Source organism: Gymnodraco acuticeps, unplaced genomic scaffold, assembly GCF_902827175.1.
Source record: "Gymnodraco acuticeps unplaced genomic scaffold, fGymAcu1.1, whole genome shotgun sequence".
Classification (NCBI taxonomy): domain Eukaryota; kingdom Metazoa; phylum Chordata; class Actinopteri; order Perciformes; family Bathydraconidae; genus Gymnodraco; species Gymnodraco acuticeps.
The window spans coordinates 537,349-555,507 of NW_022990673.1; the positions used below are offsets into that span (position 1 = coordinate 537,349).

General features: G+C 39.3%; 1 protein-coding gene across 3 annotated transcripts; it reads right to left on the reverse strand.

Moving 5' to 3' along the window:
• Positions 1-1,125: 1,125 nt before the first annotated feature.
• il23r (interleukin 23 receptor) lies at positions 1,126-17,667 on the reverse strand. 3 transcript variants are annotated; one of them, XM_034229699.1, is made up of 17 exons: positions 17,374-17,667; positions 16,452-16,491; positions 16,259-16,350; positions 15,729-15,840; positions 15,429-15,601; positions 14,776-14,899; positions 14,471-14,655; positions 13,885-14,205; positions 13,735-13,805; positions 12,764-12,953; positions 12,460-12,657; positions 10,923-11,021; positions 9,981-10,136; positions 6,002-6,142; positions 5,731-5,818; positions 5,157-5,247; positions 1,126-2,889 (listed from the first exon to the last, which is right to left on the reverse strand). In XM_034229699.1, exons 3-17 carry the CDS (start codon positions 16,335-16,337, stop codon positions 2,242-2,244), a joined length of 2,676 nt encoding a protein of 891 aa, XP_034085590.1. In that variant the 5' UTR covers positions 16,338-16,350; positions 16,452-16,491; positions 17,374-17,667; the 3' UTR covers positions 1,126-2,241. The 3 variants fall into 3 exon arrangements, with proteins under 3 accessions (XP_034085590.1, XP_034085591.1, XP_034085592.1); XM_034229700.1 differs by having other exon boundaries at positions 16,452-16,576; XM_034229701.1 differs by having other exon boundaries at positions 15,739-15,840; positions 17,374-17,642.
• Between the last annotated feature and the right edge of the window lie 492 nt (positions 17,668-18,159).

Below are 18,159 nucleotides of genomic sequence, written 5' to 3' on the forward strand. Positions count from 1 at the left end.
TACCTTTGAATTGTAATAGGGTAAAGGAACAAAGAAGCAAAAGTCAATTACAAGTCTATCAAATGTTCAGTACAGTACATGAGAAAAAATACTTTACACCACTGGTTACTAAAGAGCTCTCCTGAACTTGACTAGTACTTGTATTGTAATGTTGCAGTCATTGCAACTATATACTCAATTACATATTTGAAGCACATAATGTAGGCTACCTGTCTAACAGCTTTGGTTGCTATTTACTTTTCAGATCACAATGTCTTCATTCCCTTCCTGTCCAGTAAAAACCATGAATCTACAGATTGGGTGATTTCAGATTAACTGAAGGATCAAGTGGTCATCACCACAAGCCTTTAACAACTCCAGCAGTAACGTCACACACATTAATAATCTAAAAACATCACATGTCTTAGTAAAACACTGACAGGGAACATTTTACTGCAAAATTACTTTGACTATTAATGCTTAAAGTATATTATTTTACTGCTAATTCTTATTTACTTTGACTTTAAATGTCTTGAATACTTCTTTCATCACTTGGCACTGCAATTTTACAACGTCTGGACATTGAAATAAATAACGTAGTCTTTAGATTTTCACCAGTATTTTCAAAGCTTCCTTATAAATTTGTCCTTATGAATCACTACCAAAATGAAGAAGACGGGGATTCAGGTTTAATCCCATAAATGCCTGATTCCCGCATGGAAGATTGAGAGGATTTATTTGTATTCTGACCTGATGAGGAAAGTCTGCAGGTTGATGTTCATAATAACTTGTAGAGTCTGACACCTGTGAGAGGAGGAGCTGCTGAGCACAACAACCTGCAAGATGCATTTTCATCATCACATTTCCCACGCCACCCAAAGTCTCTCACTCTCTCCATCGTATCTTTGTATGATATATTTGGGGGACTTTCCCTTAAAACTGCACTAACCATTTAACCTTAAGGTGTATAAGCACAATACTAGTTTATAATAATGTATCGACTGCAGTGTTGCACACAAAACATCAGAAAAAGGGACGAGAGAATCATTTTTTAGATGCAGCCCCCTGAATTCTTAAACTTCTCTTAGTGAACAAAAGACCCCTGAAATTTTACATTTTCAATAAGGAAGTGAAACAACTCTCATGAAGTGTTAAAAAAACGGTGTTTAACTGCAGGTGGTACATGTGAAAGGTTCAGGGGCACATTTTAATACCACAAAACTGAGCCATTATATGTAACAGGAAAACCCTACAACTGACTTTTGTCTGGATGTGTTTTGGAAATGTTAAACTCAGTGTCACTTCAGCGTCGAATAATTAACAATGGCTAACAATAGAATCATACAGTGGTCACACCTTAATACTGAAATAAAACAAACACGTTCAGCAGTAAATAGAGATCAGCTGTGTATGACTTAATTGTGACATGTGCAGGATGAGTTACATCTCTATAATTACAGCTGTGTATTTACGTAACATGCGGTTCAAAATGCTGTGACCATGGTTCTATTAATTACTTATAAATAATGTATTAATTGTACAGCTGAAAAAACACATTTTGGTTGCTAGGTTGTGCAAAGTGCACTTGGCAGGGCAACCAGACCATATTCAATTATATCTTAAAATAGCAGACTTAATAACGTTCATAATTGCTAACTATGTACTGTCTTTGTAGTAAGTCAGGAAAAACAACTTTTTTTTTTTAAATGGTCAACTGAGATGAAAAATAAATGGAGAAATATTGTAATTTTCTCATAGACTTCTATACAATCAGACCTCATATTGCAACCAGTGGAGTCGCCCCCTGTTGGCCATTAGAGGAATGCAAGTTTTATGGATTCCTATTGAGGCTTGATAAAATAAACTTTTCTTATTCATTTATTTACTTAGTTTTGAACAGAGCTGCTCATTACATTACATTTAGCTGACGCTTTTATCCAAAGCGACTTACAATAAGTGCATTCGACCAAGAAGATACAAACTTGAAGAAAACAGAATCATATAAGTACATCAGGTTTCATAGAGCCAAAACATTTCAAGTGCTACTGAACTGGCTTTAGATAAGCCAGTCCATTGTTAGTATAAGTGCTTTGTTAGTATATAAGTACATCGCTCATCATTACAGATCACCTGAAACATGATTACACAAAGGGACAGTTGTCTTCACTTCAAGTAAAGTGGTGCTTGAACATAATGCTTTCTTAAAAATCAGTTAAGTAGTGCAGATTGTCCTGTGTGTGTCGTTCCCATTGGCCCTGATATCTATGACAGTGTGTCGCAGCGTGCAGGGCTGCTCACGGCAGCTCCTTGAGGGAAATAACCACCAGTCAGGGTTATCTCATCTGTAGACTGAGATAAACAAGTGTCCGTAGTGTGAGGAGTCATTTCACTTTCTTGTAAATCAAGGGTTGACTCTCCTTCCACATTGTTCTCAGTCCCCCTCCTCCCCAGTAAAAAGCCTTCATTCAAGACATTTGTTTTTTCAGGAGTTTTTGACCACAAAAGAGCACCAACTGAGCTGAGATTCAGCTCCAGAGGTGGATCAGTTGGCTCCACCTCCACTCTGGACAGAAAGCCTCCAAGTAATCCTTCAAACACACAACTGTCTTCATCTAAACTTGATGGTATGGCCCTTTGCTCTTCCTCTGTCTCCTTTACCTCCTCTTGTTGTGGAGTCAATGTGGAAATCTGGGGTTTGTAGCCATGCTCCTGCTGGCTGTCAAAAAGCATTGTCCCGCGGTCTGATATTAGCAAGGGTGTGTCCTCTGTGGGTTCTCCTGATGTATCCTGGGATGATTCGACGTGGATGGTGGGATACACGTCGTCCCTCTCCTCGTGGGAGATAAAACTGATGGCCGACAACGGAGGGTCGTCTTGAGTGGAGGAAAAGGAAGGTTCACTTCCAAACTCCTGTGACGAAAACAACAACAACGAAAGTAAAGCCATAGAAAGATTTTAAATGATGAATATACTGCAATCATGTTGTACAAGCGTGTGTTATCAAATGTCTGGGGTTCATTTCAAGCAGCAAGTGGCACGTTGTCAGAGTGAAGCAGAAAATTACAACAATATGAATAACTAGAGAATGCAATTCCTGAAGAAATTGCTAGTGGGAATGCTTTATGCTGAAAAGTTGACGCTAAACTGCTATGCTGAAATGTAATGTGTAAGAAGAAAGTGAATAATTTAGATTGAAATGATACATGAACACTGGGGGCTTGAATGTGTGATGAGAGAAGAAAAGAAAGTAAAAAGGCTTGGAAAAGCAGCAGAATATTTGAACTGCAAACTTTTGAACTAACTTGATGGCGAATGATCTGTCGCCATGCCAACGGCATTTGATGACATCCCATAATACGCTTAGATGCGTTGATGGCTGCATCGTTACCAAACCTGTGAAGTTTTGAGCCATTTGGAGCATTTTCACTGAAGTTATAAGAAAACCGTGTTTCATGGTGAGCATTGTGTTGCCATGGCAATAAAGAAATCTCAAAACTGTCCCGTAGATGTCTTCACGGCTGGACTGTTAGCACACATGTGAAGTTTGAGCACTTTTTGAACATTTTCATAGGAGTTATAGCGACATCGTCTTTTATGGCGAGGGATGCGTTTCCATGGAAACGGCATATGATGACACCCCATAATTGATGTAGAGCTGTTGAGGGCTGGACCGTTAACCATTATCTGAAGTCTGCTGCTCTGAGCATGTCAGTTGGAGTTATGACATCATCGTGTTCCATGACACAGGTGTTTATATTTGAGCTAACAACGTGTCCAGAGATCAAAGGTTTCCATGGTGATGGTGCAGAGGAGAGCATTTTCATTGTTCTGAATGAGAGATAAACCTCTTACGTGAACGTTTTGTTGATATCGGTGAAATTTCAAAGCGTGAAGCATGTCAAGGAACTTGAGCATCTGAAGTGTGCTTTTTGTGTACTTTCGGGTTAATAATGTGGCCTTTTTGGCAGATTAACTAAAGGTGTGTGGCTGCTGTGGTGGGGAAAGATGAGACTGAACTTACAATGGGGTTTAATGGCGACATGTTGAAAGTTGTTGTCACTTCATGCCCTCAAGAGGCATTTTGTTTAATTATTTAGCTTAATTTTTTTTTTTTAAAAGCTACGAGATGTTTTCCTACGTTTCTCATGAAAAATGATGTCTCAGGAATGTAGGGTTTGGGAATTATGGCAGGTTTAAAAGAAAATATGAAGGCAAAATTAAATCTGTCCTCCACTCTAGCTGTGACATCACGCACTCTAAAATCTGAAGAAGGCCTCTTTACCAAGGTCTGAACAATGTTTAATATCTCTAAAAGTACAAATCAGATTTAGAAGTTTTGTTACACAAATAATGTCAGAAAGATGTGTGACATTTTAAAGTTGGAATGAGGTTTCTGAGTGAAAGTATGAAGGAGCAGTTAGCAGTTGAAGTTGCATGAATATTGTTCAAGTCTGAAGAGTTTCTCCATTGACTTCCATGTTGAAAAGTTTATGAATTATGGGATGTATCTCTGGAATTATGAAAGTTATGAATAAGAAAAGTAATAGCCATCGATTCCCGACCGAGCTGAACGTTTTGATGTTTGAACAGAGTTTCTGCGATGTGGAATGTGGGAGAAGAAGAGGTGCAAAATAACCCGGCGGAATAATAAAGAATTTCGTGCATAGCATAACAGATAGTGGGAATGCTGTATCAGCATTCCCACTAAATAATGATATGTCTGTGGGAAACAAACTCCCTCACAAGGGAACATTGGGATTTTTCACACACTACAAGAATGATATAACTCCAAAAAGGGCCCCTTTAAATTCAAACTTTGACTTCGGAGCTGCTTCACATAGGGTCAAACCTTTCTGCTATACAGCTTAGGGCCTGACCCAGATGTGCTTTAATAGTGATCCATAAAATCTTAAATCAATACTTTATGAAAGCCAATAGAGAGAAGCCAGGATTGTACTGATGTGATGTGATGTAGTTTGTGTGAAAGCACAAGTTGAATTGTAGAGATGGACCACATACTGCTATAGTTCAGGCTGGTAAACCTCTAGATACTACAATGTTGTTGTCTTTGATCAAATATAACTATTCTTGTATTGTTCCTGTTGGTGTAGTTGCAGAGTTGTTGCTCTTTTGGTGACAGCAGTTCACACAAAAATAGGTAACAGTGAATTAATTACCTTCAGTAGTCTGATGGCATTACTGTTTCCTAGTTTTGGTAAGTTCTCATCAAGCCAGGCCGGTCCCCAGGATATACATTTCTGTTTAATCCTGAGATAGAAAGACACATTTCAGTATTGATAATGTTGGTAATTATCAGCTGCAGTAATCATGCATGATGTACAGGATTCAGAAAAGTATTGCTAAACTACTACTGTGTATTACTCATAAATAGCAATGCTATATTGCATGAAGCACACATTCAGTATCTCCACAGCTAAAACCACTTATCGGGTTGATTTGATCACATATACAGATTTTAATCTTTGCGAAGGGTTTTCTGTCCATATCAATTGTGTGGCTTCATGATCTGGGGCTCATGTTGCGGTGTTGCATTTCATTAAGTCAGCCACAGTGGCATCCATCCAGATTACTAGTAAAACAAAACCTATGCGCATTCAAAATCATTTGCAGTGAATTAAGAAAGCAGTGTTGTTGATCCTCAGAATACTCTCACTATTGTTAGATGATGTCTGTTGTTATGATTGTTTTCTTTCCATTAAACAATAGTACATAAGTAATGCTTATTAATACCTTTTTCTCACACAACTCCAGCACATCAGGTTGGCTACGATCGCCAGAAAGAGGGTTATGACAAAAACGATCCCAATCACCAGGCCAGCTAAAGGAAAGAAGAAGAAAAAGACACAGTACATTTTCAGTGAGTTGAGACACAAAGTTTCGTTAATCCTACCGCATGATGATTTCTTGCCTATATTTAAAATGAAAGGGAATTACAGATACTGGGAAATGACTTCCCAGACCAGGCATAGATCGGGGTACAGGATGGCATCAGGACACTGACCTGCAGGGGATTCAGGCTGGGAGAAGATCCGGTTCCCCGGCTGCCCTTCTCCTGCGGAGGTGGAGGCAGAGAGCTGCACAGCCAGAGCTCCTTCGGGACAGTCCAGCCACAGAATCCTGGGGCCGGAGCCAGACACCGTCACTGGATAAAACACAGTCATGGTTTCTGTTGGGGAAATATTTTCCTGGGCCCATAACTTTGACCCAGTTTATCTGTTGGCACTGCCCTCACTGAGCACAGGCCTGCAACATTGGGCTGCTGTGCTCTCAGTGCTTTGTCTCCCTGTTCCTGCCTGTTTGCGTCAGCTGATAGAGGTGTTATAGTGCTTTATCTTGTTATGCACAATGTTGATTATTCTCTCAGAACTAGCTAAATGCATTGGTCTGGGGTAGAGATCTTCAGAATTGGTTTGGCATCCTTTGTGTCAATTCGTGGCTCAGCACATGTCTTGTGAATTCTCCCGCCGAAGCTCCAAATAAACCATCAGTATTTGCCATCAAAGTTCGAGCTCTCCCCGTGTCTCTGAGTCCTGTCTCCATTGCTGCATTTCCTTTATTATGGTAATACCATATGGTAATACCATATGGTAAAGCCAAACGACTCGCTGCACCCTCGCTGCGAGTGGGACCCAAGTTCCCATCAGCAAAAACACGTGGGTTTGCTATCCTGGCTCCAAAATGGTGGAATGAGCTCCCCATTGAAATCAGGACAGCAGAAAGCCTGCACATTTTCCGGCGCAGACTGAAAACTCATCTCATTCGACTCCACTTCGAGCGATATAATTACTAACCAAGAACTGCTAACAGAGCACTTATATACTAATAAAGGACTGGCTTATATATAGCCAGTTGAGTAGCACTTGAAATGTTTGGCTCTATGAAACCTGATGTACTTATATAATTCTGTTTTCTTCAAGGTTGTGTCTTCCTGGTCGAATGTACTTATTGTAAGCGTCAGCTAAATGCAATGTATTGTAATTAATGCTGTCAAAATTATCGCGTTAACGGCGGTAATTAATTGTTTGAATTAATTGCGTTAAAAATATTTAACGCATTTAACGCATGTGCAGAATGGCCCGCCCCATACATCCCACCAGTGGCAGCGTCAGGGTATGAATGGGGTAGGCTACAACCATACCAAGAAATGTCTTAGCCCCACCATGAAAAATGATGTTAAAATAAGCAAAATAAAGTCCGCCAACTCGCGGAGTAAATTGCACAGACAGCAGTTAGTAAGATTGATTTCAGCAGCCACTTGTCTGGAAATACCGAAGACCAGAAACGGTTTTGAAAACTTTTGTCACGTAGTGATCGTCTTCTCAATAGAACATCTTTGATAATGTCTTCTGGCCAATCAGAATCAAGGTAACGGCGTGGTGTTGTTGCAGGAAGTCCCGACGGAGAATACTTTTGCTGTAGTAGGTGCACATAACTGGTACGCAGTTACGCATGCGTGGTAACAATCTGAAATGCTTACCGTCACTTGTGTCACAAAGCGCATTTGCGTACCGACGTACTTGTGAAGCTTTTCCAGAAGGCGGTTAGATCACCGGACGACACAGTCGGTCTCTGTGTGCACAGACAGGGCTACTGTTAACGTCGGTCTGTACCATAGACTGGTCTGTACTCTGTACCATAGACTGGTCTGTACTCTGTACAACGGCACTGTGCCAAAACTACCCCAACCGGCTGCGGAGGGAGACTCCCCCCCTTCACTGGAGAACTGCGCTAAAACAGCTGATCACAACGTTCACACTCTGTGATCACCAAGTACTCCACTAGCCCCCCCGTCGACTTTCCTGAAGTACTCCCCCGTTGATAGAAATCAACACGTAATGAAATAAGACCCCACGGTTTGATGATTGATAGGTGTGTGGGCTGTCTTTCATTTTGACACACAGAATTTTTTTATAATAAACATACATACTATAATATGTGAAATAGATATATCCGCCTTCTTTCATGTATCTTTCCATTCCCACAACAATATACATAAAGACATGGCATATTTTGGACATAGTTCGAATGGTGTTTAATCATGATTAATTAATTTTTAAACTGTGATTAATCTGATTAAAAATTGTAATCGTTTGACAGCCCTAATTGTAATGTAATATGGTAATATGGACATTTTGTTCTCATTTTCAGGTTCATATTTGTATTTTGTGCCTCTACTGAAACATGTTTACATGCTCTAATGTTCAAAAAGTGCTATATTTTTCTAATACTAACCTCTGTCTGAAATGAGCCCAGTCTATTCTGGCACAGCTTTAGAAATGTACTGCGAAATACCTAAGTTTGCAGGACAACCCAAGAGTATGTCTTTAATGGCTTATTTCTATATTTTTGTCAGTGTAATAATAATAATAATAGATTACATTTGTATAGCGCCTTTCGAGGGACCCAAGGCTGCTTTACATGGTGAACAAACAAACAAACAAATAAACAAACAAACAAAAGGGGCAAATAATAAAGTAAAAAATTAAATAAATAGCAGTAGGAGTGGAGGCAGGGGGACTGTGATGGGTTAGGGGTCAAAGGCCATGGTGAACAAGTGCCATCAGAACTGCTATCTTCAGACTAGCACTGGATTCTGATCATTTATTATTATGTGGTCATTTATGTGAGACATAAGTAACTGCAAAAAAGGAAATAAGATGAGAATAAGATAGTAATGACGTAAAACATCAGATGAAATGACTTAAAGAATTCCATTATATACAGTACATATACAACATGTATATGTCAACAAGAGTAAGCTCTCAGGTGTTTTAACATTGAGGTTCTGGAAATAGTGTATGAGGCAGGCTGGTTAGTAACAGCCTTATGTTTGCATGTGTGCATGTAGCCACACGACTTCCTGTTCGTGGTAAAAGCCAGTTCTAGAAAACTATGATTCACTGAAAGCACTGTGAACAAGACAACCAGGGTTTGAATGTTCTCACTAGTTAATACATACATTCCTTTGTCCTAGCCAAATATAAATTCAAATGTACAATCAGTTTGGTCCAACAAAAAGCCTAGAGGAAATAACTCCAAGCCAAGCTTTCTGAGATAAAACGTGCACATGTTTATGTATGGTGAGGGGTTTCTGATGGATCAATGCTAGAACAACAGATTTTCTCCACAAGTTCTATATTGTATGTGGATGTTTGCTGTTTTAATAATGAATAATTCTCAAAAGAGTCAAACTTGCTGTGTGACATTCACCACATTACTGGAAGTGAGAGGTGAAATACCCTGCTGACTGCTGATGCATTGTGGGAGGGGAGTATCAGTGGAATGCTGCCTGCAAACTTTCCATTATGTCACTGTGGCTTGTGACACACAAAATATGCATACTACTGCACATATATAGGTATTTCCCACACATCTGCATATGTACAGGCAGGTAAAGTACACACGACATAGGGTTAGCAGAGCATAAAGATAAGTCCTACTCATCTACAAGAACAGGAAACAAGCACAGCAGAGTTGTGTTTCCTCCGAGCCGTCTGATCACATAACTTACCCACAGTGCCATGCAAATAATGTTTTACTATTACAGGATAAATCAGATTTAAAAATATCAATACAATGCAGGTGAATTGAATCTTGTTGTGTTTACAGTACTGAAATAAATATGTGAAATTTTTTTTTTTTTAATTGAGAAAAAGTTGTATATTCATAATTAGGATCATCCTAACAATGTTCACAGGTAGTGCTGCAAAATCTATTTTCATTAATGATTCAAGTGTGTTTCACAATGTCTTAGAGCAGAAGGGGACGTCTTAGCGTCATTTGGTTTTTCCAATTTACAGTCTTAAAAATAAACAAAAAAAAGACAAAGAAAAGCAGCTTTCTTGAAAACTCATTTCTGATTGAAAGAAATTATAAAAACAATCTTCCGATTTAAAAATGGCACCTGCTGAATTTTCTGTCAATCAACTAGTTGTTTAATCAATCAATAGTTTCAGCCATTTTCATTTAAATAAGCTCACCGCTGAGTTTAGTGTTGCTGGAGTAGAGTGTCTGCAGATAGACGGTGTAGTGTGTGATGAAGCCTCTCTGCTGGTCCACAGGAAGCTCGTCCCACTGGATGTGGACCCGCCGGGACTTGTGGACCAGAACTGACAGGTTGGGTCCAGAAACCGGCTCTAAAACACAGACAGTGGGACAGAGAGAGGATAATGCTGGAGATGGGAATATAATCCCAATACTTCATATATATATTTTAGTTCTGAGTGTTTTGTCCTGTTATACCGTACTTAGTTTTTTGTATATTTATATTTGGTATATACATTTTTTACTTAAAATTAAATCTTTCATTTTCCTTTCTCTTTCTGTGTTTACATATGAGCCATTCACATCAAAGCAAATTCCTTGTATGAGTAAACCTACTTGGCAATAAACCTGTTTCTGATTCTGATCAATTCTGTTCTAAATCCTGAGAACTGTTACAGAATGTGTATTTTTACAAAATGTGTAACTTTTTTATTACAATTTGTTTTATGCATGCTTACATTAAGCGGTCTTTGACTCTTTTCTGCTGTAACAATATAAATGTCCCCTCTGTGGGACTAATAAAGGTATTCCCAACTGTTTGGGTGATGAAATATTCTCAACTTAATCCCCTTGTGCCTCACTAGGGATATTTTTACATTTTTAATTTGTCCAGCCCCTTAAAAATGTCCCTATTGAAACCCATTAAACCCACCATTACAGCGTAAAATCATGCCATACTATCATATCAAGCTTTTGATCTAGAGCCCTGGTTTCAAAATTGTAGTTTTCACTTTAAGATGCCTTAAAAAGGTTCTGAACAGTTTAAAGAATATTATTACAGATTTGTAAGTATTTGTTTACGCAGACTTTTTTGTCATCTAAGGACAAGAGAGGAGCTTTTTTTGTTTATAGGTGAAGCACAAGGCTATGACTCTTACTCTGTTCTTTGGAGTAGACCAGCCTGGATGATGGAGCGCTGACTCCTCTGCTGGTCACAACGTACAGAGAGACGTTGTACCGCACACCTGCTCTCAGAGCTGAAACAAAACAGGAGAAATAAACTATCTCACCATGAGTACACTATGCTCTACACAGTCTACAAACATTAACTTTGCTCATGCATGTAAACTCATCTGTATTAAGAGCTTTAAACAAATGTAATCCTCCAACTGCCCACAAGAGGACGCTGCTTCATCTCAGCTGAAGACATTTCCAAACATTTGGTGCCATGTTTTCTTTTTATGTGATCATGCAATGCCGGGGCCCTTTCTCATTTCATCAAATCCCCCTCCTCGACTCCTCGGTCCTCCGGTAGTGACCCGGAAAATAATTTCAGCGCGCGAGGTTGAAGGACATCTCATTTCTCTTAATGCACTTCGAGGACCGAGGATCGAGCGTCGAGGAAGCTCTCTGGAGGAGCTATAACCGAGGATACACTGATGGGTCCTCCATGGTCCTCCACGGCTCCTTCGTGGATGCATTTCCGGCAACAGAGATGTTTAAAAGAGTCGTGACGCACGGCCGGACTTATCTCAGCCAATGACAGCTCTGCATGCATCCCCTGGATATTATTTTATGAACTGCTTTCATCGCGACGCGATGTTTACAGTGAGAACAGCTGTGAGGTCCATGCAGAAAGCAGAGCAGTGTGTATAATATATATCACTCGTATAGCAGGCATACTCTCTTTATTTGCTTTAGTTGAGTAGATATCTACAAACAAAGAGTCGATATTTTTCTAAAACCATTTAGTGCTTCACAATAAAACACACAACGGCTGTAGCCTGTTTTAGGAGCTGTATGTGCGTGTGTAGGTGTGTGTGGTACAGTGTGTGCGTAGATGCAGCGGACAGACAGGTCCCAGTTGGTTTGGTGTCCTCTGCTTACTTTTAATACTTGTAAATAAAACTTTTGGCCCGTAATTTATTTTCCTCATTGTAGCGACCAGAGGGGAGAGGGGGGATATATCCAGTCTCTGATAGTGTTACGTTACTATGACTGAGAGTGCTCTGTTTGATTCTGAAATTGTATATATTTATATAAATATATACATATATATATATATGTGTGTGTGTGTGTGTGTGTGTGTGTGTGTGTGTGTGTGTGTGTGTGTGTGTGTGTGTGTGTGTGTGTGTCCGCATCTGTAGCCTGTTATTGTCTCATTATACCGCACTGGGAATTAATCAAAGTAAATATATAAGTCATCATGAACACATCTGTCCATCAGACAGAGGGCTGCTGTGCCTCCTGTCATCATTAATGGACGTCTCTTTAAAATGACCGCTCAGAGGAGAGGAGTTCTCATTTCTCTAACCACCTGCTGCTTCCCCTCCTCTCTCCTCGGTTCCCCTCCTCGGCTCCTCCGCTCGCATCTCCTGTGGGCGGGACTAAGTATCGAGGATAGGAGTCCAGGAGGGGAGTTAGAGAAATGAGAAAGGGCCCAGGTTTTGTCACCATGTGTGATGTATTGTGTACCTGTAATTAAAGTGTTGTTTTGATCTTTAGACACTCGTTGCCACTTCATCTGTGCTCCAGGTACAGTTGTCCATTGTACAACATAGTGCAGAGGGTCAGATGTGGACCAGTGTTTATCGTCCGTCCACGTCCAGGAGACGAGCACGGCACTGCTGTTAGCTGCAGGAGCCAACTCTCTTAAAACAGGTGCAAAACCACCTAAAACACAATACATTATTGAACTTTATGGGGCTTTTTTTTCCTATCATCATTAAACTCAAACATGTTTTTCTGGGTTCTATCTTCTGTGAAAATATTTGTGTACCTGAATGTTTGAGTGGTACAACGGCCGGCGGAGACGTCCCATACGAGGTGATGGCACTGATGCTTATTGTCTTGATTTCTGCTGGAACAGGAACTGAACTCGATGCAGGTCCAGAGAGCTGTTTCTGCTCATTTCCCAGAAAGATCTTGTACTGTTGCACCACTCCACTGTAATCCTCTGGAGATGGAGGCTGGGGAAGAAGTTTGGGAAATATGGTAATTCAGTTCCTTTCCAGGAGTTAGGTAACAGATTATAGTGTGAGAAACCACGGCCTCAAAACTGGATATAAAGTCAATATACCACTGCTGGCTAAAAACCACAACTCTGACGCATGTGCAGAAACATCGCCATTGCAGGCCATTTATAAAAGGCCCATTATATGGATTAATATTTCTCTAGGATACAATTTTGATTAATGTACACAAGTCAACAAAATATATAAAATGCATGTTGTCATTTTTGGACATTTTAATGCAGAAAGTTCTATATTTGATTATGAATATGAACCCATAGCTACCAGAAGCTCTGTATTAAAACTGGAATCAGAAAGTCTGGCCTAGTCCAAAGGTCACAAAATCATAAAGTTTTGTTATCTGTGAAAAGGAATTTTACAATAAAATGCATTCATAACACTGAAGTTAGTTTTCGGTGAGTGGGGTTCAGGACAGGGTTGGTGAGAAGATACAGAAACAAGTGGACCCGGAATCATAATCAGGTCACACATTTTTCTAAATCCCCTGAGATTGTGGTTGTGGGAGTTCCCACTGCTTAGAAACTGCATTGTATCCATGCATGCATGCATTTAAGATCAGTAATTGTTATGCAAATATGGTGTTTTGGGCATTTGTTGAACCACTCATCACTATAGACAGCAACTGGTTTTAAGTTGACAAAATTAATTATTGATTCATGTCTGGCTTTCGCTATGAATGCATGTTTGCATTACAAAATGGATAATATGATTACATTACCTTCCACAAAACAGTCACATTTGACCCCGGGCTGTCGAACGTCCTCCACACATGCAGCTGCTGAGACGGACCTGAAGATACATTTAATCACAGGTTTATTTGAGTGCATCATATTAAAAAAAACAGGTTAGTAATATTTGTGAGCTTAACCTTTTCCAGGACTTCTCCCCCTCACAGATGCGCTCCATTTGCTGCAGTTTAACCTGGGCGTGTTGGTATACGGCATGCATGTTCTCATCTGGAACTCATAATCAGTCAGAGGCCTCAGGCCAGACACTCGAATCAGACCCTCGTTGAGATCTGCTCCCTCTGCCTTGTAGTTTGACTTTACCCAGGAGGGGGCCTTATCTGTGCAGAGCCTGACATCAGATCTGAGATGCTCGGAGGAGTTGGAGGTTTCCCATTGCAACACGGCTGCTTGGGAGTTATTCTCAAACTCTATGTGCACGATACGAGGGGTCTCTGGTATAACTGCAATACAAAAGAATATAGAAGAAGCGTGCACACACGTGGCTCAGATGATCCAAGGCGTCATGCTGCAAGCTCAGCCAAATACCTCGACACCTGGCAATTAATATTAAGGTAATCCAAAAGTAACAGAAAGTAATTTGTTCACAATTCTTTTATTTTGTGAAACTAAGATTAGGTTAATGATTTTTGTTTTTACATGTAACTATATTGTAACTGAGATTTTTTTTTAAGTAACCCCCCCAACACTGCAGAAATGATGTCTTACCGATATCCTTTAAACAGAAGATGAATGGATCAGATTGAGATTCTCCAAAGTGATTGTAAGCAGTGATAATCAACTTGTATTTAATGTTTTCTTCTATCACCGCTCTGGATATGGTGAGGGGGTTAGCGCTAACCCTTTGTTCATCATCTTGGATCTGATACAACTCTAGCCGGGTCCCATTTCCCCTGCAAATACAAAATCAACAATTCAAATACCAATTAAAAATAAGCTGTTGTCAAAAGCATAAACTAACCTCCAAGAAAACCTGGTAAAGATGAATTTGGCTTAAAAAAATAACACCATACCTGTTTAGTGAAATGTTGTAGGTGGTAATGACGTGTGTTTTCTGTCCTTTCTCCCAGGAGCATATTATATTATCTGAGCTTCTTGTCGTTTCACATATTATGTTTTCAGGTTTATCTGGAGGGACTTCAAGTACAGGGGATGGGAAACAAAATAGAAACATATTTTTAAAAGCACTGTAATTTTTGTGTGCCTACTTGGAAATGCAAAAAATATGTCCTTACTTTTTCAAGAATAATTGGAGTTTCATATTAATCCAAATCATATCAAAGTTGTAGTTTCTTCAAAATGTAAGATGGAAAGATAATTTGAATTTAACATTTTGAAAATACGTTTTTATGCTTTTTTCACCTTTTTGGTACTTTATATATTTGGACATGTTAATTTAATTATTTTGTTATGACAGTCGCACATTAAAAGGGTTAAAATATAAGTAAATAGGAGTTTGACATATAGTAGCTTGAACGTGTCTACCTTAATTCCTCTTTTCAGCGCAAGGCACCAAATGCAAAACTTTGCAGTGAGTAAAGAGAAAATTGCTAGTCATGTGAATGCAGCTTAAGTGAGTTGGACAGATATTGTCTTTAGAAAATATTGCTGTAATTCAGACATCATACATGAATGTACTGTAGACGTCAGAGACAACTGTACATACGCCCGCCATAAAGGTCCCCTCCATCGACAATCTTAGAAGAGTCTGGGCCCTTCAGCATGCAGATCACTGAAGAAAATGGCGTCCGGAAATTGATCAGATTGAATATCGCTGGGCAGTTGACTTCCTCGGAAGAAGTCACAGTCTCGCCATTCACCTCCAGGGACAATTTGAAACTGGAGGACAATAACACAACAGCATTTCAATACTTTCTACATAATTAACTGTATACAAAGATGCATGTACAGAAGACAATAAGTCATATTGTATTGTAGGCTATACAATGATGTCTAACATTCGTACCCATTTTTACATTTTTCAGGGTGGCAATACACTGTCAGGTTTGAGCCGATGAGGAAGAGTTTAGCTGGTTTCACTGTCAGTAAGCCCCGGCGTTTAATTTGCAAGCTGTAAACTGGGAGCAAAGGAAAACATGTTCAAAAAACACAGACGCAGAGGTTTTCATAGCAGTACTATTCAAAGCAAGCAATTATGTGAAGTTTAAAAAGTAAGTGTTAGTTCATTTAAACCCTGCAGTACAGTAAACATGTTTAAATTCTAAAATGCAGGAATGTGATTCTTTCTTTCTGCTTTCTCTTTATAATAACACATCCCAGGAAAGGTTTAAGACAAAGAAGTGTGTCTTCCAATGATTATTTAATTGTAATGCAAAATATATCTAAATTCTTTTAAGCTCAGCAGAGCTGCAAGGACGAAACCACAAAAGCTACCAAGTTGTGCTACCTCTGACTAAATCAGGGAGTGCGCTCTAACAGACATTAACAAGTCAATAGTGATAGCATTGATGGATGTATTTTAACTGTAATACTCACGCTTAATGGAAAAACAGAGAAGAACAATGAGGATCCTCCAAAGCATGGAGGAGAGATTCATTGCAGCATTTATTCTCATTTAGACTCAGCAGCTGTAAACAAAAGTTGTTAATATTATTAGTCACCAAATACTTTTTTGGTAAAAATCAGTCAGTGGGAATTTCCGTAAATACAAGTGACCTTTAAAACGTACCCTTAGCCATTCAGCAGTCTGTGTGCAGAGGATCTTCTGGCTGATATGACGAAGAGACAGTGTTTGACACACGCACCATGGTAGATAAAACCAAAAGGTATATCCTGTGTAATTCTGCAATCTGACTGAGATTAAAATACATTACGTCAAACTTGAACTTTAGATTTTTAAAGACGTTTCTAAAACAAGGTTCAAGGCTTTTATTAGTTATACGTGCATAGCTACAATGTAGTTATGACAAAGAAAATCTTAGGGCACTGGCTCCTCCAACAGTGCAACACAATAAAACAGATAAACAGAAAGAAATAGCGCAAGTAAATACAAAAGGAAAAATAGTAAATAGTGAAATAGTGAAATACTGAAAGTGATTGGAATGATATATTAGATACATAATTAAATATAAAGTTCCCATCGGCGAAAACACGTGGGTTTGCTGTCCTGGCTCCAAGATGGTGGAAAGAGCTCCCCATTGACATCAGGACGGCAGATAGCTTGCACATCTTCCGGCGCAAACTGAAAACTCATCTCTTTCGACTCCACTTCGAGCGTTAGAACTATTAACGAAGCACTTTTATACTAATAAAGGGCTGGCTTACCTAAAGCCAGTTGAGTAGCACTTGAAATGTTTGGCTCTATGAAACCTGATGTACTTATATGATTCTGTTTTCTTCAAGGTTGTGTCTTCCTGGTCGAATGTACTTATTGTAAGTCGCTTTGGATAAAAGCGTCAGCTAAATGCAATGTAATGTAATGTAATGTAATAATTAGTAGCCAGATCAATGTTATAATGTTGTTTCAAGACAAACAGCTATGCATGTTCAATCCAGTTGACTTTCTACCTTTTTTTTGTACATTTGCGTCTCTATCAGAAACCCTAAACACCTTCAAGTTACATTAGTTGATAGGGTAAGAAAGAACTCACCAGAATTGAATGGCGTCTGTGTGCCTTCAGGGTTTTCTCATCAGGATACATCCAACATATTTTGAGCGTTCATGTAGTCTTCCTCAGATGACTTGCTTTGAGCGATGCTTCTGAATAAAGTGTTCTATCCTGTGTTGAAAGAAACATCTTAAAGAGGCCACTGACCTAGTTTGGTGGTGTTTTGCTAAACCCAGAAACTTTGAACAGTAGCTTCAGTACTTTGATGCTCTACTTTGGTTACCTGTTTTCATCCCCACAAAGGTTCAGATGACGTTAAATGGCAGATTGCTGAGAACCTGCAATGAAACGTGCTGCTGATGGCAGATAACATAGGTGATGAACTCAACATGTAACTCACTGCATGACCTCAATTTCTACTTTGAAAAAAGATGATGACCGTAGTTTAACAGCAACCTCATCAGCTTTGTTTCTGTTAGTGTAGACCCTTTCTTTTTATAGTTATTTAAAATGTGCTTATGAATGGCAAGATACACAGTCAATTCATGTTTATTTAAGTATAATTCACTGCTGTCCCTGAACTGACAGAACTTAAAGATGATATGCCTTTTAGGTAGTTAGGTTTGTAAAATAAACTTACACTTTGATCCTGAGGTCACTGCGCATTAAAAAACATTAAAACAATCACCCCAACTTTTCTCATTAAGGTGTTTGCTTCTGTATAAAGTCCTTCGGAGTGCCAGGGTGTTGACTGTGAGACAGACTTTCTCAAGCTTACATGATTTTTTCCATCTCTTACCTAAAACGCTTGACATGGAAAACCCAGAT

Excerpts from the sequence above, each read along its gene's own strand:
- il23r (XM_034229699.1), bottom strand. The coding sequence starts at position 16,337 with ATGAGAATAAATGCTGCAATGAATCTCTCCTCCATGCTTTGGAGGATC. Across the intron at positions 12,658-12,763 it reads TGTACCACTCAAACATTCAG|GTGGTTTTGCACCTGTTTTA; the intron begins GTACACAAATAT and ends ATTGTGTTTTAG. Across the intron at positions 2,890-5,156 it reads ATGCCATCAGACTACTGAAG|GAGTTTGGAAGTGAACCTTC; the intron begins GTAATTAATTCA and ends TTTTCGTCACAG.